The 25,561-nt window shown below is 35.7% G+C and overlaps 1 protein-coding gene across 1 annotated transcript in view; it reads right to left on the minus strand.

Annotated features, from left to right (window-relative positions):
• eml5 (EMAP like 5) overlaps nt 1-25,561 on the minus strand; it is a 102,142-nt gene that overhangs the window by 66,296 nt on the left and 10,285 nt on the right. Inside the window, exons 2-4 of the mRNA XM_016274422.1 lie at nt 7,806-7,965; nt 3,830-3,928; nt 2,596-2,664 (exon numbers count right to left, since the gene is read on the minus strand). Of these exons, the coding sequence (XP_016129908.1) occupies nt 2,596-2,664; nt 3,830-3,928; nt 7,806-7,965 (328 nt within the window). The remainder of the gene's footprint in view (nt 1-2,595; nt 2,665-3,829; nt 3,929-7,805; nt 7,966-25,561) is intronic.

Raw genomic sequence — 25,561 nt, forward strand, 5'->3', positions numbered from 1 at the left:
TTCTTGTAGAAGGCAATTACAGAATGCACTGCATCAAAAAGTTCAGAATCAACACACAAACAAAAGGCACACAGATTATGGTAACCATGCTCAACCATGCTTGCTTGAAGTGCAAAAAAAACAATATTTGACATGTTGTATGTGTTTTGACCAGTGTTTATGTGAATAAAAGCTCAAATTAAATCTGCTCATCATATAAATCGATTGTCTCTCTTCAGGAGACTTAAATGATTAGTTCACTTCCAGAATGAAATTTTCCTGACAATTTACTCACCCCCATGTAATCCTAGATGTTCATGACATACTTTCTTCAGTTGAAAAAAAAATTAAAGGGTTAGTTCACCCAAAAATGAAAATTAGTTTGTGTTTTACTTACCCTTGAATCATCCTAGGTGTATATGACTTTCTTCTTTCAGACGAATCCAGTCGGAGTTATATAAAAAATTGTCTTTGATCTTTCAAGCCGTTTAATGGCACTCAGCGGGTGTTGCAGTTGAACAGTCCACAAGTCGTCAAATAAAGCTCACGCATTCATAATAAAACGTGCCGCAGACGGCTCCGGGGGATGAATAAAGGCCCCCTGTAGCGAATCCATGAGTTTTTGTAAGAAAAATATCCATATTTCAAACGTAATAAACACTTTTTTCTCACTTCCGTTATCTATCATCCGCGGATCCGTTCCGGCGGAAGGCGTATGACGTATGCACAGCGCTTGCGCCTCTGAGGTATGCTAGTCTCGCGAGTTTGTTTACAGGAGCAAAGGAAGCAAAGTTTCCTTACTTTAGCAAAGAAAAACCAGTCTCTTCTTGGTTTATATTGAAATCCTCCGACATTTTTCTTTGCAAATCTTTGGTTTGTACTTCCAATTCGTGACCGGCGCTTTGTTTTGTTTTCTCTCTCCGCATTCGTCACTAATCACGCAACACATACGTGCTGCGTCATCCGCCGGAACGGCTTCAGTGTATGACAGTCAGCGGAAGTGAGAGAAAAGTGTTTATTACGTTTGAAATATGGATATTTTTCTTACAAAAACTCATGGATTCACTACAGGGGGCCTTTATTCATCCCCCGGAGCCGTCTGCGTCACGTTTTATTATGAATGCGCGAGCTTTATTTGTCTGAAAGAAGAAAGTCATATACACCTTCGAGGGTAAGTAAAACACAAGCTACTTTTCATTTTTGGGTGAACTAACCCTTTAAGGTTTTTGAGGAAAACATTCCAGGATTTTTCTCCATATAGTGGACTTCAATGGGATTCACCAGGTAGAAGGTCCAAATTACAGTTTCACTTATCTAGCAAAACGATCAGTCACAAAAAAAAAAAAAGTAAAAAATTATATATTTTTTAACCACAAATGCTCGTCTTGCACTAACTCTGTGATGCGCATGTGCGACTTCACGCATTACATAATCATGTTGGAAAAGTCAGACGGAAGTAGTACCGAACATCTGATTTTCTCCTCCAACTTCAAAATCGTCCAACATCATTGTTTTCATTTTTTTACCTTTTTTACCTAATTCCTCGGCTGGGATCATGTAGAGCCCTTTGAAGCTGCACTGAAACTGCAATTTGGACCTTCAACCTGTTGGTCCCTGTTGAAGTCGACTATATGGAGAAAAATCCTGGAATGTTTTCCTCAAATACATTCCAGGAAGAAAGATACAAACATCTTGGATGACATGAGGGTGAGTAAATTATCAAGACATTTTTATTCTGGAAGTGAACTAATCCTTTAAATCACTTGATTCATATGGATTACTTTTACGATGAACCTTTTTAAGCTTGAAAATTTGGTTGTGTGAACTTTCAATGGGTGGACAAAAATGATGGGAGAATATTAAAAATATCTTAATTTGCGTTCCAAAGATGAATGAAGGTCTTTAAATGGTTTTGGAACAACATGAGAGTGAACAAATGATGACAGAATTTTTAAAAAATTGTGTGAACTAACATAACTCTTTAATGATAAGAATCATTATTGTGGTAGCAAAGTTTTCATTAAGAGTGCAAGATCAAGGTTCAGATCTTTGCCTTTTTTTTTTTAAATACTTTTTTAATAGATTAAATTTTACAGCCATTGATCACTATGACACTTGACTACAGCATAACGCAGGACGAGGATCATGTGAGCTCCAATAATTTTCCTAATACTGGAAGTTGTGTTAAACATTTTACAAATTTGTTGCACCATTGGACATGCCCACAAAACTCATGATCACCACTATTTGTGTTTCTGGATATCTCATTGTTAAAAATGAATTTCTGTCCTTTTTTTTCAACAATTTTTGTTGCTGTAAATTGCTTTATGTGTTTTAACCTGCTCTTGCTCTAAAATTAAGGCTATTTCTTAATGTTAACTGATATCAATTCCAAATCCATTCCTTGCAAATGTTTTAGAGGACTCTGATATGCATATCTGATTTAATTCACTCCGATTAATTCAATAAATAATGAAACTACAATGGACTACAAACAGTAATTTACATTGACTTTTACAAGTACAATATTTCAAGTATGTATTTCAATACAGACCCATCTGAAGCCAAAAAGAAAATAGGAACAGGAAAAATGAATATAAAGAGAAAAGGCAGTACCTTGATATGTTTGACTCCACAGCTCACTAGCTTACTTTGCTGATACAGGTCCCATGATATGTCGAATATCTTTATGAAACAAAAAAAGAAAAGTACAGTATAATGTATTATGTATGTAGGTATTTCAGAACTCAGTGAAGTATATGCTGCCTTCAAGCCTGTTTAAATATTGTAATTTCAATATCATGGTTGGAATTAAAAGGACATTTTGGACAATTTTTCTCTTTTTCATTTCCCAAGGACAGGAAGCTTGTTTAGAGCTAGTGCACTAAAATGCAGTGCAAATGAGGAATAATAGATTCTATACACACTACTGAAGTTTGAAATCAGTACGTTTTTTTAAGAAATTAATATTTTTATTCAGAAAGGATGCATTAAATTTATCAACATGACAGCAAAACATGTTTAATGTTACAAAAGATTTATATTTCAAATAAATGCTATAAGAGATATCATTCAAAAACAGTAAAACATTTTAAACAGTAGTGTGTACAGTATGTAATTTATCATTCCCATGCAAAATTGTCTGCCCTGATTGTGTAATTACACGCCCACAACTCGGAATATCGGAGATCAAATAAAACCTAGTTTCTCTTTGGTACTTATGACATTGTGTGAGTGTTCAGGTGCACCTATTTCATACTGTAATATATATGAGTTGAAGGCAGCAAGACAATCTGTGGTTACAACATAGACAACCAGAGATTTGTTGAGTAGTCAGAGAAAACAAGTCCTCAGGAGATTGCCGAAATTACTTCTGTAATTTTATAAGGAAATGCTATCTAATGTTTGAACTATTTATGTGTAAGTGTTACAGAGCCAGAGATATCAGGAAAGAAATTGAAGACAAAGTAAGGGAAAGTGTGTGCTAATATGTGTTTTGGCCCCAAGGATGTACCATCATTAGTTCCAGTGTTAATTTATGTAAAATGAAATTAATTTCAGTGCATTCCCAGACTCCCTGAATCCTAGCACTTCCTTGCTAGCATGCTTATGGCTGTCTGTTTTGTATTTGTAACGTGATTGTAACATATGAGTTACTCTGACTGAAACTAGAGGACAAAAGAAACATTACACTGCCTGTCTACCATTTCTAATTGTGTGTGTGTGTGTGTGTGTGTGTGTGTGTGTGTGTGTGTGTGTGTGTGTGTGTGTGTGTGTGTGTGTGTGTGTGTGTGTTGTGTGTGTGTGTGTGTGTGTGTGTGTGAGTGTATGTGTGTGTGTGTGTTCTTACCCGGTCTGTATGACCAGGAGCAGCTGCCAGAACTTTCCCCTGTCTCCAGTCCCACACACAGATTGTGTTTTTAGAGTCCAAGCCCACAGACACCAAACACTGCAAACACAAGAATATGAATGAAAACTAAGAAAACAAATTATATGTCCTGCTCATAGAGAGCTAAAAAAAAAAAAAAAGCTTCTTGTAGAGGTTAGCTTTAACCATAATCAAACACAATTGAACCAGCTAACCAAAGTGTTCAAGATTGCTTAACCAAAGATTCTGGTTAAAAATGGCCACTAACAACCAAGGTGTGATTCTTTCTCAAAAGCTTAGGAGGGTGAAACATTGCAGGTAGGTGTTTTGGAGCAGGACTGGAAATTGACTCTACAAAAAGGAAGCACTCCAGAAGCAGGGTTGGCTAGACTCTAAGCTGATATTTCATAACTCTAGGCTGTTTATAGTTGCTTAGCAACACAACATACTGTAATGCATGATATTGAATTCAACTGAAGTGCACTCACAGGAAACCTGTTCTGTGAATCATCATTAAGAAGTTAAAATGTAAAAAGATGAGCACTGTGTCAAGTCAAGCAATGTGATAAAATACAATATTTTATATTGTATATTATATGTTGTGTAAAAATGGATGGATGGGTTTAATCAATTATTATTGGTTTTATGTGACTTTTTTAATGATTATATGTGACCCTGGACCACAAAACCAGTGGGTCGCTGGGGTATATTTGTAGCAATAGCCAAAAAATACATTGCATGTGTCAAAATTATAGATTTTTCTTTTATGCCAAAAATCATTAGGACATTAAGTAAAGATCATGTTCCATGAAGATATTTTGTAAATTTCCTACCATAAATGTATCAAAACTTAATTTTTGATTAGTAATATGCATTGCTAAGGACTTCATTTGGACAACTTTAAAGGCGATTTTCTCAATATTTAGATTTTTTTTGCACCCTCGGATTCCAGATATTCAAATAGTTGTATCTCGACCAAATATTGTCCTATCATAACAAACCAAACATCAATGGAAAGCTTATTTATTCAGCTTTCAGATGACGTAAATCTCAATTTTGAAAAATTTACACTGGTTTTGTGGTCCAGGGTCACATATATATATTTACCCTATTTAAAATGTAATACTGTAAGTAGTATAACTATTTCAGTTACTTTATTAATGTATGTATTTTTTCTCAAATTTTTTCAGACATTTAAACCAGGCAGGGTTAACCTTACAGTAGTACTCAACACTGAAAATCAAAATCCGTCATCACTTGAATTAAGATTATAATAATTTAATTTTAAATCACAGCCACCACAACATCAGACTTCAGCACCTCTTTTTACTTTGAAATCGTTCTGAGGTTAAATACAGATTTAAAACCATAACAAGAAATAATTTAATAGCTGTTATACTATTTTTTAAATCAAATTTTTGCATAGCTATGACAGGAAACACTGGCATCTAACAATGCCTTGGGGGGGAATGGTTAATTTAAAAAAGAAAGCATATACATGAACCCAAATAGGAAATAAAACGGTTATTAAATAAACATGTGTCCTATTCTGTGCCCTAAACTCCAGAAACACTGGTGTCTCTTTTTTTTGTTTTAGAGCAGACAATGCAATTTTGGAAAGAAATCAATCAAATCTGTATGTGTGTGTGAAAATATTCAGATGTAACCCCCCCTTTGCAATCGTTAACATTGTCATATGTAACTGTAACATAATTACATATTTTTTCAGAATCCATCCCGACTCTGAAGAGATTAAGCATTTAAAGCTATTGTTTCATTATTGTGCATAGGTGTGGCCGTTAATATAGTTATTGTTATAGTTATCACTCTTAAATGGCCTTTAATATTGTAAAACATGAATCTGCTACCATCTATATATTTACAGCCACTGGAACTAAAATGCCAGAAGCTTCTCAAAACCTAATTTTTCTCTCAAACTGTGCACAAATCATCTGTAATCATCGCAAATGTTTGTTGAGGGGACCTCATTAGTTCAGCATCCCTTTGATGTGAGTTTGCTGATTTCCACCTCCGTCCCATCAAACCTGATCACCGGTTTTGAGGTTTCACCACGCTGGCTGAGGCTAAAACGGACTGCCTTCGGTCAATTATGGGATGCTAAACCTTTGATGAATTTGAGAAGAAAAATGTTGCTTTAGACACCCCTGAGTCTTTGAGGCAGCGTCTCACTGTTCCTCTCTTTGCCGTTTCATCCGTCGGTGTGAAATAAATGATGAGGCCAATTTCCTGCTGAAACTCTGCAAATCACTTTCTCCACTGGGGGGAGGTGAGGGGTGAATTCTCTCAGATAAAGTGAGGGTGAGCATAGAAATGTGAAATGTCAATCTCAGAGGTACAATTTTTCATTCCATACCTCTATCATCTCCTCTAGTGAGTTGGAGTGCTTTTGTTAAATTGACACTGTTCCCAACTCTCATCCACTTTAGCCTTTTATTGTGCAATGTTACGAATTCAATATCACATTTACACTGAATGCTATACACACTAACACCTGTCTACACAGTATGATATTCGTGTTTTTGATCAGATAAGGCTGGTTGAGGTCCCTGCTGCTAATATCACACTAACTACTTACTATAAAATAATTTTAATAATTACTTAAATAATTTAAATAATTACTGATAATATTACTCGTGAAAATGCACATTTTAATGGTACAATAACATTAAAAATGAATATACCACATTTCTGACTAAATCTGACTGGATAACTGTGTGTGTGTGTGTGTGTGTGTGTGTGTGTGTGTGTTTTACATAGTCTGTTGCACTATATGTTTGTAACCTGTTTAAGGAAAAGGTGTGGGTGTGATTCAGTAGGGACGCTGAAAAAAGCCCACTTGGATTCAAATGAATAATGCTGCTTCATTCTGTTTTTGTTTGCCATTTGATTTTTTTCATTCGCAAAAATAATAGCAGTGTATAATCATAGAGAGTAGGGCAACTTGGCACTAGTGTGACCTTTAACAAAATTCACACCCGCCGGCAGAAAAATGGTCAACCAACCATTCAGTCATAGGCTGGAGCCCTAAAAAGGAGGCAGCACGACTGTGTGTTCTGTCAAAGCAAATAGATCCAAAGAAAGACACAGCAGAACCATTTCAACACACAGCAGTGTTGTTTCATTCCTGAATGTTTCAGTGTTTTTGAACAAATCGGTTGAGTAAAGGATTCAAAGACTAAATGATTAAAAGAAACAGCATTTTTGAACGAATTGAGAGAATGATTCAATAACTCATCTATAAAGACAGACACTTCTGTATTTTTGTGCTAACCGATTGAGTGAATAATGAAATGACTCACTCACAAAGACAGTTACTTGCATTTTTAAATCAACTGAATGAAAGATTTAATTCCTGAAATGTGCAAATACAGATACAACAGTGAAAGTTGTATCTGTACTCAGGTTCAAGGACTGTAACTAACTGCTTAACTTTAAAACACTGCTTAACCTAGTCGACATGGGGCAGTTCTTACTAAGTGCAGCATCAAAGGTTTTTTCAAAAAGCTCTGAAAATTAAAGTTCCACAGTTTTACTGAACAATGTTGAAGTGTAGTCATCCAGAAAATGCAGCAAGAACATATCAGTATATGATGTAAGTTTCAAAAACCATTATCTTCTAAACCCTTAATGCTGCTTAATGTTCTTGAGTTCATCAGTTGATGTTATCACTGAGGATTTTGTGTGTTGTTTCTGTCTAGGTGACAACCAGCAGCTCTGGCAGACACACAGTTATACAGTCTGACACATACTGTCACACTGTGGGAGTCACACCGTTGGTGTGTTCGCAGATGTGACTTCAACAACTAATAATAAACTTCACAGCACCTTACAGCACCTCATACTGAGAGATTAAACTTACGAGGTCTTAACAATGTCAGCTCCTTGGTATAAAGATAAATCTTTCTTATTGCAGTATGTTATTGCTCAGAACATTTACCTGTCCATCAAGGTCGAAGGCGAGACAGGCGATACCGTGTGTGTGCATGTCCTTCAATATGGACACTGTCTGCACAGTATACGAGTCCCACACACAAATATACGGCTCCTTTCCAACCTGTCCTGTGGCCACCAACACTCTCTCTGGATGCAGGGCTAAACTGTGGAAAGAGAATTACAGTGAAGTTAAAATATTAAGTGGCAAATTAATCATCAAAAAGTGTGCAGTGTCCACCTTGTGCAGTGGTTTGTGTGATTTGATTGCTATCCAATCCAAATGCGTTTCGGGTAGCATTTACACCTGTTCATTTTAAGATTGGATAGCTATCCGATCAAAGAAAATTCATGAAGTGGCCAAGTGTTCAACATATACTGTAAATCGTATAAAATGATTAAGCTCAATTCATATGGACTAGAACTTTTTGAAGTTTCAAAGAGGTAGTTGCGTAGACTGTCAATGGAGGGACAGAAATTTCTTAGATTTCATTAAAAAATATCTTCCTCTGTTTTCCAAAGATGAAGTCTTACGGGTTTGGAATGGCATGAGGGTGAGTAAATGATAACAGAATTTTCTCTTCTTTGTTTTTTTTGCGCAATAATGAAATAGTTAAAAACATTAATAAAAAATTAAATAAGCACAATATGTGTACTCTCACGTCATTCTAAAGTACGTAGTGCATTCTCACCATTGCCACAAGGGGCGCTATAGCACACATTAGCATAGACTGTCTTGTTTTACGCTCAACTGACATGAAAGAAGAAATTGTTGAATAAAGCTGTTATTTTTGTTTACTTTGTGCACAAAAAGTATTCTCGTAGATTCATAAAATTAAGGTTGAACCACTGATGCCAAATAGACTATTTTAACAATGTCCTAACTACCTTTCTGGGCCTTAAACATGTCAGTTGTGTTGCTGTCTATGGAGGGTCAGAAAGCTCTCAGATTTAATCAAAAATACCTTATTATGTGTTCTGAAGATGAACAAAGGCCTTACAGGTTTGGAACGGCATGTGAGTGAGTAATTAATGACAGAATTAAATTTTTTATGTGAACTAACCTTTTAATAATAACACATCTGGTATTATGGCATAGGCATTTGTAGGTAACGCAGTTACTCCTCGAGTACTTAGGTTTGTTACTCTAAAGAAATACAATAACACATTAAGTATTTACAATGGGAAAGCACACTTGCAATGCACTGGCCAAAATTTGGCCATTCTGCAATTACACTTTCCAGAAATACATTATTAAATATTTGAGGATTGTCCTGTTCGAAATCCAGCCTTGATTTATACTGATAACTGATAAAAAAAAAAGCTTTTAAGAGAGGGGAAACGATTGTGGACACCTATAGTAAGACGAGCTATCGCTGATTATCATTTCCCACAGCCAGCAGTAAAAGTGAGAGAAGGGCTTTTAGTTATCAGAGACCCGTGAAGATATAATCTGGAAAACACGCTATCTTCTGCAACCTAAGACTCATGAAACCGTGGCTCAGATAAAGTCTGTCAACACAGCATGTTCTGTAAGTTTTTGATGTATATATGTAATCATTCCGTCCCTTCTATATTTTGTAATAAGCTTATATTTTTATCCCACAGCATGTAGAATTATCCATAATAATGCCCCAGTGCAGAAATGGCACAGACGCGAGGTGGAAAAATCAGGTCATCGCGGTTCATGGAGCAGTTTTCACTCTCACTAGTCCACCAAATTCATTCAGGCTTGCCTTCACATGCCCTAGGAAATCCCAGGAGGCGTCCAAATGTTGCGTAACATCTGTCCAGCTTTACTACACTTTCTCTTTCATGCACATATACACTATTTTCCCTATTTATCAGCAGTGTAAAATCCGTCGCACACTGTATAAGAAGCACAGTGGCGAAGAGCGGCTAGGACAACTCACAGGTGACACAGCATTCTAAAACATAGTGCTTAAAATAAGTTAAACTTTAAAAAAATGCATAACTAGACCACTACCCTGCGTCACCTTTTTTGTGTGCATGTTAATGGCCTGTAACTGTACACTGACTCCTTAACCAATTTGACTCTTGGAAGAGAATAAAAATTGCAGCATAACAGAAGTGCTTGTTCCCTGTCAGTTTTGGTTTAGTAGATGTTTCCATGGGCCGCATAGGGAATCAAGAAGGGCATTACATAAATATTAGTTTTGTAACTGTCCTTTTTATTGTAAGTTTGCATAAGCCTCTCAGTAATATGTATTTTAATATTCTGCAATAGCATTCACAAGGCAGGAGAATGTCGATGCTACGCTCCTAGCAAAAATACATTATATTGAATCAATTTAATAGGTCTGATCAATTTTTAAACATATCACTACCAAAGTATGTTTTTTGTTTGACCAAATGATCCAAATCAAAAGCATCCAAAGCAATTCAGTAAAAAGAACCAGATTTTTTTCAACAATATTAGAGACGGTGTTGGAAAGCGAGTTTGAAAAAAGTCAATTCAGTGAACAGAATAATCTTTTTTGTCCACAATATCTGAGAAATTATCAAAAACAAAACAAAAAAATGTTTTGCAATTTTAAATATATGAATTCAAAATATTATACTAATGTATTATTTAAAATTATTATATTTTTTACTTACTATATATATTACTTACAACTTAATATTTCCAGCTATCAAAAATATAGCAATTGTCTCTGTATAATGCATATTAAAGTTTATAAGTGCAGCGCTGCTTTGTTTGCAGCGGAAACCAGGAAACGCTTTAAGCGCCACCTGCTGGCAGAGAGTGAATCTGCGTCTCATTCAGCTCGTCTGCTGTTGCTGTTTCTGTTTCTTGCAGATATTTTTTATGCATAGTTTCACAAAACTGAAGTCAAACCATTCTGTTTTTGCTTCAAATTTCAAAACTATACAATGTAATTTAGATTAAAAACTTCTCATGTTGCATGTATGCAGCATTTTTGTTTGGATCATGATTAAAATGCAGTGGTTGTCTCTCATTTTAAATGGAAAGAGCACAGACAAAGCCTTAGTTTGTTTATATGAAGAGATTTATTTTATTTGTGTTTCTTATTTATTTGATTTGGGGCTTGTTTTAAAAATTTTATTTAGTTTTGCTTTTTACATTTACATCATATTAAAATTTTGTTATTTAGCAAACGCTTTTATCCAAATCGACTAACAAATGAGGACAATAGAAGCAATCAAAACCAACAAAAGAGCAATAATTTGCAAGTGCTATATTAGTATATTATTATATACGGGCTTGTTTTAAAAATTTTATTTAGTTTTGTTTTTTACATTTACATTATATTAAAATTTTGTTATTTAGCAAACGCTTTTATCCAAATCGACTAACAAATGAGGACAATAGAAGCAATCAAAACCAACAAAAGAGCAATAATTTGCAAGTGCTATATTAGTATATTATTATATATTTCAATTTCACAACGAAACGTACAGTATTTTGTCCAAGCAATAATAAAAGGACACATTTAATTTATAATTTGTCTTAAATCTCATTTTGCTAAAAAAAAAACGCGAATCGAATCGAATCGTGAGTTGAGTGAATCGTTACATCCCTACTTATATATTGTAGACTCTTAAATGATAATTATAGGAAAATAATTGGAAAGGCAGCAGCCTTTTTTGAATGAAGTGGTCAGAATACATTAATGTCTATTAATTTAGCTAGAGATGGCAGAATGCTGTTTATTAGCACATTTTTGTCTAATAGGCTAATCAGATTACTTGGCTGCATATGCAATACAATATGTCATAAATGTAGCAACATAGCGTTTTGTCATGCTACACTATGCTCCTTGTTGGAAATCATAGCTCATTACTGGAAAAGCTACACCATTATGAAAACGTCATGAGTTACTGTCACGCTACTATTGCTACTTTTAGCTTCTCTTCAACATTGTTTCAAACTTTAAAGAGCAGAGGGTGAGTTGGGGTGGATGAAATGTTGAAATAAGGCTGTTTTTTATAAACTATGTAAGGAACTTCTATTTGGAGCTCACTGAAAAAGATTTATTTTGCGCTGTTTGAAGCCACGCTCATCTAGGCCTTTGACCTGTCCAAGAGACACAATTTCACCAACAATTTAACATTGACTATCTGTCAAAATGTCTCCCTGTTCTTGAGGGAGTTCTGGTGCCTGTCTCTCCTGCTCTTGATGCTGTGTGTGTGTGTGTGTGTTTATATTCAGCAAGAGTTTCCAGCTCCCACAGTCTGAGCCTTCAGATGAAGCTTTTAAAGCCTGCCAGGGTGATTCTGCTTGGCAGTGAAGAGGAGTGACTACATTAAAGCCCTGAGGGAGCTGTACTGCTCATGAACATCACTGTGTGTCTGCCTTGTCTGTCTTTCTTAATCTGCCTCTCTCGCTCCCAGATTCTCTTTTCTCTTATACCTCTTTCTACACCAGCAGGTTTCAGGGCAAACTTTGAAAAGACAAATAAAAATATTACTGCTGTCATATGATTAACATAAAAACCTATTCTCATGATTTTTGTAGTCATTTTTACATTTATATCATTTTACATTTTATATAATTTTTATATTATTTCATTACTTATTTTAAATATTAACTTCATTTTAACGAATTAAAATAAATTACTGTAACATTCACTTTCTTAAAAAAAGAAAACAAAATAATATGTATAACTTTTGCCAATTTGTTTGCTGTACAAGTATTTATTTTAATATGAATTATATAATATTACATTATTTATTTGTATCTTGAATATTAATAAACAGCTTTTATTTTTGTTTTTATTTTCATTTTATTTGTTTCTCACATAATTTTGTTAAGTGTTTTGACATTTTTTTTTTTTTTTATAATTTTTTTATAAATATATTTTTAAAAAATTATATTATTTTTTTATAAATTTATTTTTTATTTCTTAGCTTGAACATATTTTATTTCGGTTAATTGCCAAGACAAATTTTTTTTTACTTCTATTAAGTTTTAAGTTCAAGTTTACGGAGCCCCACACATGACATGCAGGAAAAAAATTGTAAATCATAATTCGTTCCCTCTTTTGGGGCCACAATTTAGTATTGTCTTGTGCACGATTTATTAAAATGTGGGAACAAATTATTATATCATGGGTACAATTTAAAGGGGTCATATGATGTTGCTAAAAAGAACATTATTTTGTGTATTTGGTGTAATAAAATGTGTTTATGCGGTTTAAGGTTAAAAAAACACATTATATTCCACATACTGTACATTATTGTTTCTCCTCTATGCCCCGCCTTTCTGAAACACAACGATTTTTACAAAGGTCATCAGTCTGAAAAGCAAGGCGTGATCTGATTGGCCAGCTATCCAGTGTGTTGTGATTGGCCGAATACCTCAAGCGTGTGACGGAAATGTTACGCCCCTCACCATACTGTGATGCCCTGTCCGGCCAGAGCGATGAGACAAAAACATTAAAACCCATTATAAACGAGGCATTTGTTGCATCCAGTGGGGACATAATCACAGATTATAATGATTTACACTGTCTTTTTACGCGTTGCGTTGCATCGCGCCGCGTAACCATAAAACCATGTCTGCATTTGTGATCGGAGAAATGACAGACAAGCACTACTCTACACTGCCCAAAACTCACGTTTGAATCATCAGTGGCAAATTCTTTAAATATAAACTTATAGTACTTACAGTCTGTGAGTCAGAACAGCCGGCATTGTAGTCTACTCTCCCAGGATCAGGAAACAGTCCTCCATAAAATGTGCTGCACACATCTGAATATTTGGGTTGAAGTGTTCTGGAACAGTGTTGTAAATACAACTTAACCACTGATTTCTAGTCGTGTCCTCTTTTGGAAGGCCAAACAAAGTAGTTTCGCTTTCACAACGAAACACACAGCGGGCTAGAGTGAGCGGCGGCCGGCGGCCTTGAGAACAGCACGGCCGGCGGATTCGACGAAGGTGCTTTAACAACGAAACACACAGCGCCTTCACAACATGGCGGCGGCGGCAACAACAATACTACAGCGAGAATAAAAGTTACGCCTTCTTTCTTTGCATGAACATTTGGGCAGCGTTATGCAAATATTCCCACATCGTGAGGTAGATATGTGGGGGCGTGTTAGAACGAGCCGTTTTAGGTAGGTGTGGTTGACTCTTAAACTTTATAAAGAATATCTCTTTGGATTTGAGACTTTAGTCTTTGCAACTTTACAGATCTTCTTTATGCACCAAGAGCTTGTAACACTCCAAAGAGAAAGGAAAAATTGAAATCGCATCATATGATCCCTTTACATTTTTGCAGTGCATGTCATGTGTGGGGCTCCATGTAAGTTTCTTAAGTTTTTCTTCTAATATTTATATTTTATTTCAGCTTTATTTCCATTAACAAAATATTTAGTTTCAGTTAACAGAAACAAAACTGACAAAGACTGCAATTTCTCTCTACCTAATATAACCCTCTTTCCTATTTACAGACCATCAATGTCTCAGCCAATCAAACCAATATCAAATGAACAAAATGCAGTTATAAAATGACAGATTAAACATGTCTAAATGAAGGCAACTTAATTTGAAATTAAATCATTCTAATAATAGCCATAATATCACTGATAATGTTATCAGATAATCAATATCAAAAGAAACATTTTTGCACTACATAATTGTATGTTTATACAAATCAGTTGTGCTGTGTGGCTTCCTGCACATCCCTGCAGTGAGCGAACCCTCGAGTCAGTCGCCAGTCTTTATTCCTGTCTCTGTGGATTACATAATCTCACATAACTGAAAATAGAGCAAAGGCTCTAAAGCTCCAGCACAACTCTCCATCACAGCACAAGCTTTCTCTCAATATGACTGAAAAATGATTTAATACGTCAACGATATAAATAATTCATGCAATTTGTATTCATAATAGACCAGAAGAAACCCACACATCCAGAGGGGCTTAAAAATCCTTCAGATTTCTTACAGTGAGATGAATATTTTAGACTCTCTGCCTCACTCTGGAAGAGAAATTCAGTAAGATTGTGTCTGCTAATAGGGTCATGTATTTCCATACATTTTCTGCATTCTAATTCACTGAAGGAATTATGCAAATTTGGTAATGGCGCAAACTGCGCTGCAAAGTGGTGCTAAAGGGGTCCAGAAAGATTTGAGAGAAACTGGGGGATTTTAATGCAAAGTTCATATGTGTACACAATATATTAAGGAAATATTAGAAGAAATATAATTAAATATAAAGAGGAGATGTGTTCTGAATAATGTCTCTCCTTCAATCACAAGAGCAATACCGCTGCTGGATAAAGATGTTGTTGTTCTGTCAGTGGATGTAAATAAACTGCACCTACAAAAACTCCTTCCTAAAGACTCCAGCATTAGAAATTAATTCAATAAATAAATGAAATTAAATGAATTAATTAAGGGGGTTAATAAAGGCCATTCCAAATTTACAACTTTTTAAACCGTAATCTCTAGCTTCCGATAATGGTCATACGCGCGTTCCAGCATATTCATACTCATTCTTTTTCTTTTTAGTCAGATTTGTGTTGTCAGTCTTGAATCTGTTTCTAAACATACAGACAGGACCAGCTCAAGCCCGTGGATTACAGCGAGGGTCTGTTTAGCCCTCACGACTGCTTAGTAAGTATGTGTTTGCCCCCAGCCTGTTTCATTAGCAGGAAGATGGAGGGATTAACTCCAAATTTCTCATTCAATCCTGCCCAGGAGACAGATGGGTCAAATCTCCTCAAAGTGTTGTCCTCAAAGCACACACTTCCAAAAACACAGTTTGACACTCGCTCAAAGTGTCTGTCTATGACTGAGGTTGAGCTGCCAGGGAACAGATTAAAACATGAATTTGATTTTTACATTGTCTGATGGGAATGCGAGAGCTGCTTCTCTGTGTGAGGTCATTATGCTAGAGTGGTTGTGCAAATACTACAGTGAATTTGTGCATCACAACATTATAATTAAACGTCTGAAATGGAATCATTTTTGGAATCTACTAAAGATTCCATTTAACAGTGTTAAAGGGGTCATATGATGTGATTTAAATTTTTCCTTTCTCTTTGAAGTATTACAAGCTCTTGGTGCATAAAGAAGATCTGTAAAGCTGCAAAGACTAAAGTCTCAAATCCAAAGAGATATTATTTATAAAAGTTAAGAGTCAACCACGCCTACCTAAAACGGCTCGTTCTAACACGCCCCCACATGTCTACGTCACGATGTGGGAAGATTTGCATAACGCTGCCCAAATGTTCATGCAAAGAAAGAAGGCGTAACTTTTATTCTCGCTGTAGTATTGTTGCTGCCGCCATGTCGTGAAGATGCTGTGTGTTTTATTGTGAAAGTGAAACTTCTTTGTTTGGCCTTCCAAAAGAGGACGATATCTGCTTCGTCATGCCTAGAGCTGATCCGTGCTGGTCGCTGAGGAAATACATCAACTTCGCGCTGTGGATCGCCAGATCGGCTTTCACCGTAACCGAAGCGGAGTCCAGCCCGGGGTCATCACATGTGGTTGCCGCAAGCCCGCCGGCCGCGCCATTCTTAAGCCCGCCGGCCTCCGCTCACTCTAGGCCTCTCACAAATGCAGACATGGTTTTATGTTTACGCGGCATGATGCAACGCATAAAAAGACAATATAAGTGATTATAATCCGTAATTATGTCTCCACTGGATGCAACAAATGCCTCGTTTATAATGGGTTTTAATGTTTTTGTCTCGTCGCTCCGGCCGGACAGGGCATCACAGTATGGTAGGGGCGTAACATTTCCGTCACACGCTTGAGGTATTTGGCCAATCAAAACGCACTGGATAGCTGGCCAATCAGATCACACCTTGCTTTTCAGACCGATGAGCTTTGTAAAAATCGACGTGTTTCAGAAAGGCGGGGCATAGAGGAGAAACAATAATGTACAGTATGTGGAAAATAATGTGGGTTTTTTTACCTTAAACCGCATAAACACATTTCATTATACCAAATACACAAAATAATGTTCTTTTTAACAACATCATATGACCCCTTTAATATATTATTGATTGTTAATGTACTGTAAAAAGTGGTAACTTGCAATTGTTTAATATGTAGACTTGGGGGTGGGGGGTTTAGTAGTAATAGTGGGTTAAACTTGAATATAGTGCTTCAAATGGTATCAGTAAAGTCATACATCAAAGTCATGTGAATTGAATCATTACTTAACAAGACGTACTTGCTCTCTAGATACTTTCCAGATTCAAATTGTACTAATATGAGCGTGTGTTCCTCAGTGACTAGATATAGCTAGTTAGAGCTCTCTCTGCATATAAATGCTGTGATTTTCTGCTTTGATTTGATATGATCAGATGCCACAAACCCACACACTACGTGGGCTCAGAGGAACTTACTCTCTGTAGTATTTCATCAGACGACGGCCTGCCAATTTGTGCTGAGATTGTGAGAAAAAAGTCAGAATTAGGGATGCACTGAAATGAAAATTCTTGGCCAAAGCAGAAACTGAACACTGGGCCGAAAGCAGAAGGCCGAATACTGAACACGGTTTTTCAAGGGTTTTTTTCCCCATGTATTTTGCCAATTTTTTCACCATTGCAATGATTAAATAACCAAAATGTGTTTTTTGCTATTTTGTCTTGCTTTTTTTTAATGATAAAATCAATTACAAAACAATAATTTGAAAATATTTAACACTGAACATTTTTTTTTACATTCTAGCAGACTTAAAATTAACAAGTTAGTAAAATAATATTTTTTGGCCATCAGACCCCCTTCTTGAATAAGGCATGTATTTTTTAAATGAAAGCAGCCTTGCTGAGCAGAAGAAACTTCTTTTAAAACATTAGAAAATATTACAGATTCCAATTTGAACACTATGTGTGAATGTTATAATAAATGTATTAACAGAGCTGTTGTAATGATTATTATCATTATTATTGTCTTACTTTTTATTTTATTTTACAGAACAACAGTAAAATTACAATACTAACGTTTATGAATGTTGATGGAGTTCTTGCTTTTTCTCAACTTTTATTTTGGCAGAAACGCGCAGGAAGACCTCAGCGCTTCTTTTTGTTGACAACAGCAGATTTATAAATGATTCTCATTACGAATATGTTGCATGTATTGCATTGTCACATGCCTTGTAAAAATTCATAAAAATGTGACTGAGCAACAGACGAGTAACAACAATCCACCTCGAGCTTGTGCAGCGCTGTCAGAATACATGCAATTTGAGCATGAAAACATAACGTTCTGCAGTTTATTTACTAATTGCTTAAGGCCATTTCACGATTTCAATCATCATAACAGTAACCAGCAACAATCACCGCTTCCTCTTCTCATCGAAGACATGTGATGCAGTACTAAACAGTCTCTCACTGTCGGTGCTTGTAATGATTTTTGCGTCTTTCCTCGGACAGTTTTAAATGCTTCCACACTGACATGTTTGTTGCATTATAAAGAATGGGCGCCTCTCACTCTGCACTGGTTGCTATTTGATCACGTCACGTCATTGTTCGGTACAATTTATTCGTCTTTTCGCTTATTATTATAATTTCGGTTGCCGAACATTCGGAGCATCACTAGTCAGAATTACGAGATATTAACTCATAATTGTGAGTTCAAAAGTCACAATTGTGAGTGTAACGGGGCTGACGAGACGAGAGGCGTGCGGATCCATGTGCAGATTTAAACTCACAATTCTGGCCTTTTTCATTGTGAGTTCATATCCAGCAATTATGACATTATAACTGGCATGTTATAAAATCTTAATTGCAAGCTATAAATTCCAATTCAGCGCAAAATTAATAATAATTTTATAGCAAAATTACTATAAAATGAATAACTTCATATTACATTTCACATTTAACAAGATATTTGACTGTTAACTGTTAAATAATACATAAACACAATTTCTAGAGTCTAGACTTTGACATGTCAATAATACACCCACAACAATAGGTGGCGCCAAATACGCATGAAATACGTAATGTAATGCGTGTTGTAAAGATCGCGAGAAAAACAAAAGAAGAAGAAAACCTTACAGCTGCATGAATCGTGACTGTCATGTTAGCCTGATGGGACCAAACTCCCTTTGTGATTTTAAAACATAAGACAGTACCCAGATTTGAAGACTACAGTTCTTCTCACTACAGTGAAGACAACTTCTACTGTTAATAAGATTTTGGTAGGCTACTATTAGATGGATAGCCTAAATGTCCTAATTCAGATGGACTACCCTTTTTTTTTTATGGTATATCAAAGTGTATATTTTTTTAATGTGATTGTTGGTACATTTTACCAGTTTTTACCATACTTTCAAAACAAAAGTTAAAATAGGAAAAATATTCAATATGAAAATAATTGAAGACCAAATGTGTTTTACTGAGAAAAAAACAAGAATAAAAAAAAAAAGCCTTTTTCCAAAAGGTACGTCTGGAAAAAGGGGGTCATCTTATAATCAGGGTCGTCTTATATTCGGGCCAATACGGTAATATGTCATCAAGAAGTCACAGCTTATGTGTCAGCCAAGAAACTGCCATTGAGATGATTGGGAATGAATAGGTATTACACAGGTATTACAGATGTCTGCAATGACTAGCTATAGCAAGCAGCAAATCATGGTTTCAATAGTGTGTCTAACTTTATCATTTCCCCAATCAATTGGCTGCAAAGTGGCTGAAATGTATTCATGACATTTCTTATTAAGTGTCAAGTGTCTTCATTGCTTTAATTTGTGGTACAAGCTATCAAATGTGGTTTTGCCACATAAACATAATGGCTACTGGCTGTTCAAAAAATGTTCTGTCCAAACTCCCTGCTTCAATATGAAATACGTCAACATAGGAAAGAAACCGCACTCATTAAATCAATTCACAAAGTCTGTGAAAAAACAAAACATCTCAGTTCAGCTCGGAGATTGAGTCAATCAACCAACCAGTAAAAGGTCAACAGTCATTAAAGAGGAAGCCTAAGATACTTTTATTAAGCCAAATACTCAAATAAAAGACATTTTATTGACTTCAGTCAAAGTAGAAGCAGTGTTTAATTTGACACGCATGAAAACAAGACAGTGAGCTATAAAAATGGAGTCCATCCACTGTTGTGGATGTCGATTATTCAGTTGGCAAAACATTGACAAAACAGACCTACTGAGTCCATCTTCCAACTTCCATCCCTCAGAGTAATTTTTGTTTGTGTCAAATGACTTGACCCTGTTGAAATGCTGTGTGAATTTTCTATCAGTTGTACTTTTTGTATTTTCTGTTTTTGTCTTCAAATCAGCTCCATTTTTATTTGATTTTGACTGCAGGTCTGAGACAGAAAGCAGATTTAGGTAACATTTTATAATAACTTTCATTAATAAATCATTAAAAAACATGATGTAATGCTTAACGGATCGTTAGTTAACATATATTCCCATATCTAGAAAGGTGAAATAATGTGCTTGTTAATGTTTACTAATAAATGTATTAAACATTACCTAATAATTAACGTTTAATGTAAATTAAAATGCTTACAAATGTCATTAAACCTCTAATTCATGTGATCCTGTACATCTTGAAAATCTTCAAATGATTTTTTAACAGATGTTATACAATGATTAAAAGCTTTTGTTAATGCACAACACTTTTGCTGCTGTTGAGGTGTGATACGGGTAAGGTTAGGGACAGGTTTGGTGTATGGGTTGGTTCAAGGGTTGGGTAAGGGGTCAACACTGTACAGGGGTCAATTTGATTACTATAAGGGAACACGATTCAATCTGTTTATATTGCATAGTTTTGATAAATGATAAATTAAGTATTTTCTTGAAAATCTGTTGTAGTTTTTTCCCCCTCCTGTTGATGTATAATTCAAGGAAAATAAAATAAAAATCATCACTGAAAATATCAAATTAAATGTTGTTTTCAAAATATTAATGAGAAATTAGTAGTATATAAAGTAAAATAAGACTGGGCAGCAGAATGGCACGTCACATGTGGATTCATTGTGTCATATCCGTGCCGCCTGCACACACACATTCTGGATGGTGTCCAAATCAGGTCAGAGCAGCTACTGCAGCAGTCGCCTTGCTTGCCCTTGTTGTGGATTACCAGGAAGGAAAGGATAAGCACATTTCCAAAAGTCAGTATTTATCTTGCTTGCCTTGGCTTCTATAGAGCAAGCTAAATCCTGACAACCAATATCACCTCATGCTCAGCACCTGTCTGCAAAAACACCCAAATGTCCAGGTGTGCCAGATGTCACAAATGCAAATGCTGTTGGATGAAGCGAAATAACTGTTAGCTACTATGCAATATGTTTTAAATATGAAAAATGTTAAGTCACCTTGGTTTACCTTGGTTGTGTCATATGACTGGACTGATGAAGCCTGTTGTTTAATCTCTCAGTGTTTCCTAATGCAACCGAATTTTGCCCTGCTATAAAAATTTTGAGATAAAAATGGGCTACAATAGGATCAGACATTAGAAATGTAATCCGATGGAGACAGACCACGTGTATACGGACTGATCCACCTGTGAAGGGCTGCTGTTTTCCTGCTGTTTAACCCCCTGGCTTTTACAAATGCTCAGCTCCACTTAACAGTTTTTGCACGCTCTGTGATTTCAAAAGAGCCTCTTATGAATTGGATTAATTTTTCATGTAAAACAGGCTTTAAAAATAGCATTCTATAAATATTCACGTCAATGAGACAATTATTGATCATACAAATTCCAGAGATTTTCTTTAAAATGAACAGCAAAAATACATTTGCATTGAAATCTTTCCATAGTATTGAACATGGTTAGTAGCTGCACTTAAGTTTCTGTATTATGTGAATTTACCGCATATTATGGAATATTAATATCTTTCTAATATCTTTGAAGTTACACGTTGCTTCAAAATTAAGTTTATTCATTTAGAAGCAGTGGCGGAGCCAGAGGGGTGTCCAGGGTGGCCCCTGACATCTGATCAGCCACCCCAATAATTAATCTACTATTTTTCTACTAATTAAACTACTATTTCATTTTCTTTTTTTAATCATACTGAAAGTTATTTTAGCCTCGAAAGGATGTGACACGTCTGGTGTTCCGTAAAACTCTAGCTCTGCCACTGGTTAGAAGTCTGTACTTTCCATTTTATAACAAACAATATAATATTTATTCTATGCTATATTTAACACTTACTTTAAAAGAATGTTGGTCGTAACTACACCGCAGAAAGCAGTACATCATGTATACAGTATATAACATGTATATACACTATTGTTTAGATGTTTGGACTCAGTAAGATTGTTTATTAAGCATGGATGCATTGAATTGATGAAACTTACATTTATGAAAAATTTTACATTTAAATTGATAGACTTTTAAATTATTACACAACATTTCTATTTCAAATAAATGCTGTTCTTTTAAACTTTCTATTCATGAGAATACTGAAAATAGGTATCACGGTTGGGACTGAAATATTAAGCATCACATTGATAATAAGAAACGCTAATATGCTGCTCTTGAGCAGCAAATCAGCATATAAGAATGATTTCTGAAGGATCATGTGACACTGAAGACTGGAGTAATGGCTGCTGAAAATTTGCATCACTGAAATAAATTACATTTTAAAATAGATAGAAAAATAGAAAACAGCTATTTAAAATTGCAATAATATTTTTTTTTTCAGCCTTGGTGAGTATAAGAGACTTCTTTTTTTTAAAAACAGGGTTTTTGCTCTGACTTCTCTCCCTAAGAGTATTTTCAATGTGAAATGAAAATTAATGTTCAATATTATTTATTAATGAAACTTTACTTCAGGCTTTTTGTAACAAGTACTGTGTGTCAAGGTCAGTTAATCTTTGCTCCTTAAAGCTCCACTAAGCAATTTTTCCTCATTAATAAAACTTTTTTTTTTAAATGTTTAAAATGATTTACACTCACATGAGATAAAGACACCAGGCATATCAGTAGCCTTATAAAAGCTGTTTTATTTTACATGGAGTGAGGTGCTTAAAGGGTGCTATCCTGTTGAGATCAGGGCTTGAATTGAGGGAGAATGCGGGGGGATGGCATCCCCCTGGTTGAAAAAAATGACAAAAAGCATCCCCTCAGTAAAACCCCCCCCCCCTTACCATCCCCTTTGGATTAATAATGTGTATTATGTACAACTTATCATGCAAATGAAATGTTCAAATTATCTAACGGCGATTGGTCAATCAGAACTCAGTTCTGTAACAAGCCGCGCACAAGCGGAAGCAAGTTTTCGTCATTTTTCGCGCAAAATGGTTCAAGCGCAACTTTTGAATTTCTTTAAAAAGAAGACAACAGAAAAGGAATGATTTTTCCTTCATTAGAATTGAAAAACATTCCCATGACATAATGTTATTGTGCTGTATGTGTAACTGTGAGGGATTGAGAGATGATAGGAGAGCTGACATTATCGAGTCATCGACCTTGCAAAAACCAAACAAAAACACAAGGCGTGTTTTTGTTTGGTTTTTGCAAGGTTGATGATGAGAATCCAAAAGCATTCACTGCGCGATGAAGCTTATTAGAATACAGGTAAAATAACCTTATAATTCAAGCAATTAAAGAAAAAATACTCATGTATGAGTTTTTATGTTTTTATATTCATTGCACAAGCAATGTACTTTTCTAAATATCAGTAGGCCTACATGCGCGAGCACAAATGTGCTATTAATTTTATACAACAGTGCATAGTAACACGGTGTTTCGTTCCTTGAATGAATCCGTTTTTGAACAAATCAAGTGAGCCAGTGATTCAACGGCCCATTCAGATGGGCACTTTCACTGCATCACAATGTACATACTATCCAGCCTATCTGCCTTAAACAGTATTGAAAATTACTAATATCACATAGAATTTAGGATGGATAGTATGCACATTGGGACGCAGGCTTGTTTAGTTTCTAATTGAATCAGCCGTTTTGAACGAATCGTTTGATTTGAACGATTCAATAAATAATTTATCAAAACAGGGGCTTGCTGCCACCTACTGGTGGTTTTATTGTCATCATTATTTATCCATAGGCCCTTTCGCACCGCTTTAGTTCCAGAACTAAACGTACGGTACTAAAGTACTGGGACGATTTTGCGCGAACTATTTCCCAGTACCATTTAAAGGGTTGCATTCGCACCGAGAGTATGTACTAAGAAGTGACGTAAGCCGGTCGACAGCGACGTCATTTGTGCGCGGCGTTCAACAACAGAAACAAAGAACAACAACATTAACAACAGGAGGATGGAGGACGCTGTGATCGGAGCTGTATTTTTGTTGTCTCGTGGGTTTCTCAATAATGGACATGGAAAGTCGACGTATACGTAAAGCGATTGAAAGAACGGAAAGGAGGACTAAGAATCTCCAACGGCAACTGGCAGTGCTACATTTGCTACAAGTGCCTGCACTTCAGCGTCCGTCCATCTATCGCTGTTCTCCATACTTGCGAAATAAGTTGACACAATGTTTACAGTATGTTTACACAGCGTTTTAAATCATGGCGGGTGAGGGTGTTTTCATACGCGTTTGGCCAATCAATGTCTACTTACGTCACGATTAGTACCAGTTGTGCTGGTTAGACCCTGCTCTGGAGTAGGAGCTAATTTGGTTCTCGAAAAAGGCAGTCCGGTACTAAAATCGCTCCCAGTTCCGGCGGTGCGAACACGCCGAAAAGTGGGTAGTTCCACAATTAGTTCTGGTACTATGAAAAGGTTCCTGCGGTGCGAAAGGCCCTCATGACAGGTTTCAGCACAAAAGTACATTTAGCAAAATATTGTTTAATTATCAATATTGACCAAAATTACTTAATTTCAGCCCCAAGAAAGGGGAAAAACGTATAAATAATAGTTCAGTTAATAAGGCTAATTTTTCATTAAATAAAAACCTTTTTTAAAAATTTTAAAAATTTTGTAATTATTATGTACACTCTAAAAAATGTTGGGTTAAAAAGGGACAAACCCAACTATTGGGTTATATTTAACCCAGCATTTTTTAGACTGTAAAATTAGCTACATGACCCACTAATCCCCCCCCCCCCCCCCATGCACCCTCACCCCTATTACAATGCAGTGTGATCCAAATTCGATTCGATTCAACACAATGTGATTCAACGCAATACAATGAAATGGAAAAAAATATGATGCTATGCAAAAAGTTAGCTTTTATTTTTTTGGTTCAAACAGACAGCAAATCATAAATTAACTTAAGTGCCTTCTGACTTGATACGTGATACGTCATATTCATGTAGCAGTGGTGGTGATGAGAGAATGCGCTTGAGAAACAGTGTAGAGAGGGGAAATCTATCTCCCCCGCAATTGACCACACCATCCCCAATACTATTCGCTTTATTTTTGTAAACCCTGTTATTAGACATTTACACTCATGTTATTATTTAATCATATCTGACTGCAAAAAAGATTAGCAAAAGTTAGCGGAAGCTAGATTATGGTTTATAAAGTTGTAAAAAAATGTATACGCATACATAAACGCATCGATATGCTTTAGAAGGCTTTTATTAACCATCTGGAACTGTGTGGAGCACTTTTGATGATGGATGGATGCACAGTTTTGGGTTTCAAAATCCCAGCCACTGCCATTTTAAACCTTGAAAGAGCATCAATATAACTCTGATTGTATTCATCTGAAAGAAGAAAGTCATATAGACCTAGGATGGCTTGTAAAGGGGGAGTAAATCATGGCGTAATTTACATTTTTGGGTGAACTATCCCTTTAACCAAAAATGACAGTGAGCGCCTTTAATAAACAGCAAATTATATTGCACTTTTAAAGAACTTCTCTAGAATACAATCTAGATTATA

The sequence above is a fragment of the Sinocyclocheilus grahami genome, unplaced genomic scaffold (assembly GCF_001515645.1).
Source record: "Sinocyclocheilus grahami isolate Dianchi unplaced genomic scaffold, SAMN03320097.WGS_v1.1 scaffold86.1, whole genome shotgun sequence".
NCBI classification, from domain to species: domain Eukaryota; kingdom Metazoa; phylum Chordata; class Actinopteri; order Cypriniformes; family Cyprinidae; genus Sinocyclocheilus; species Sinocyclocheilus grahami.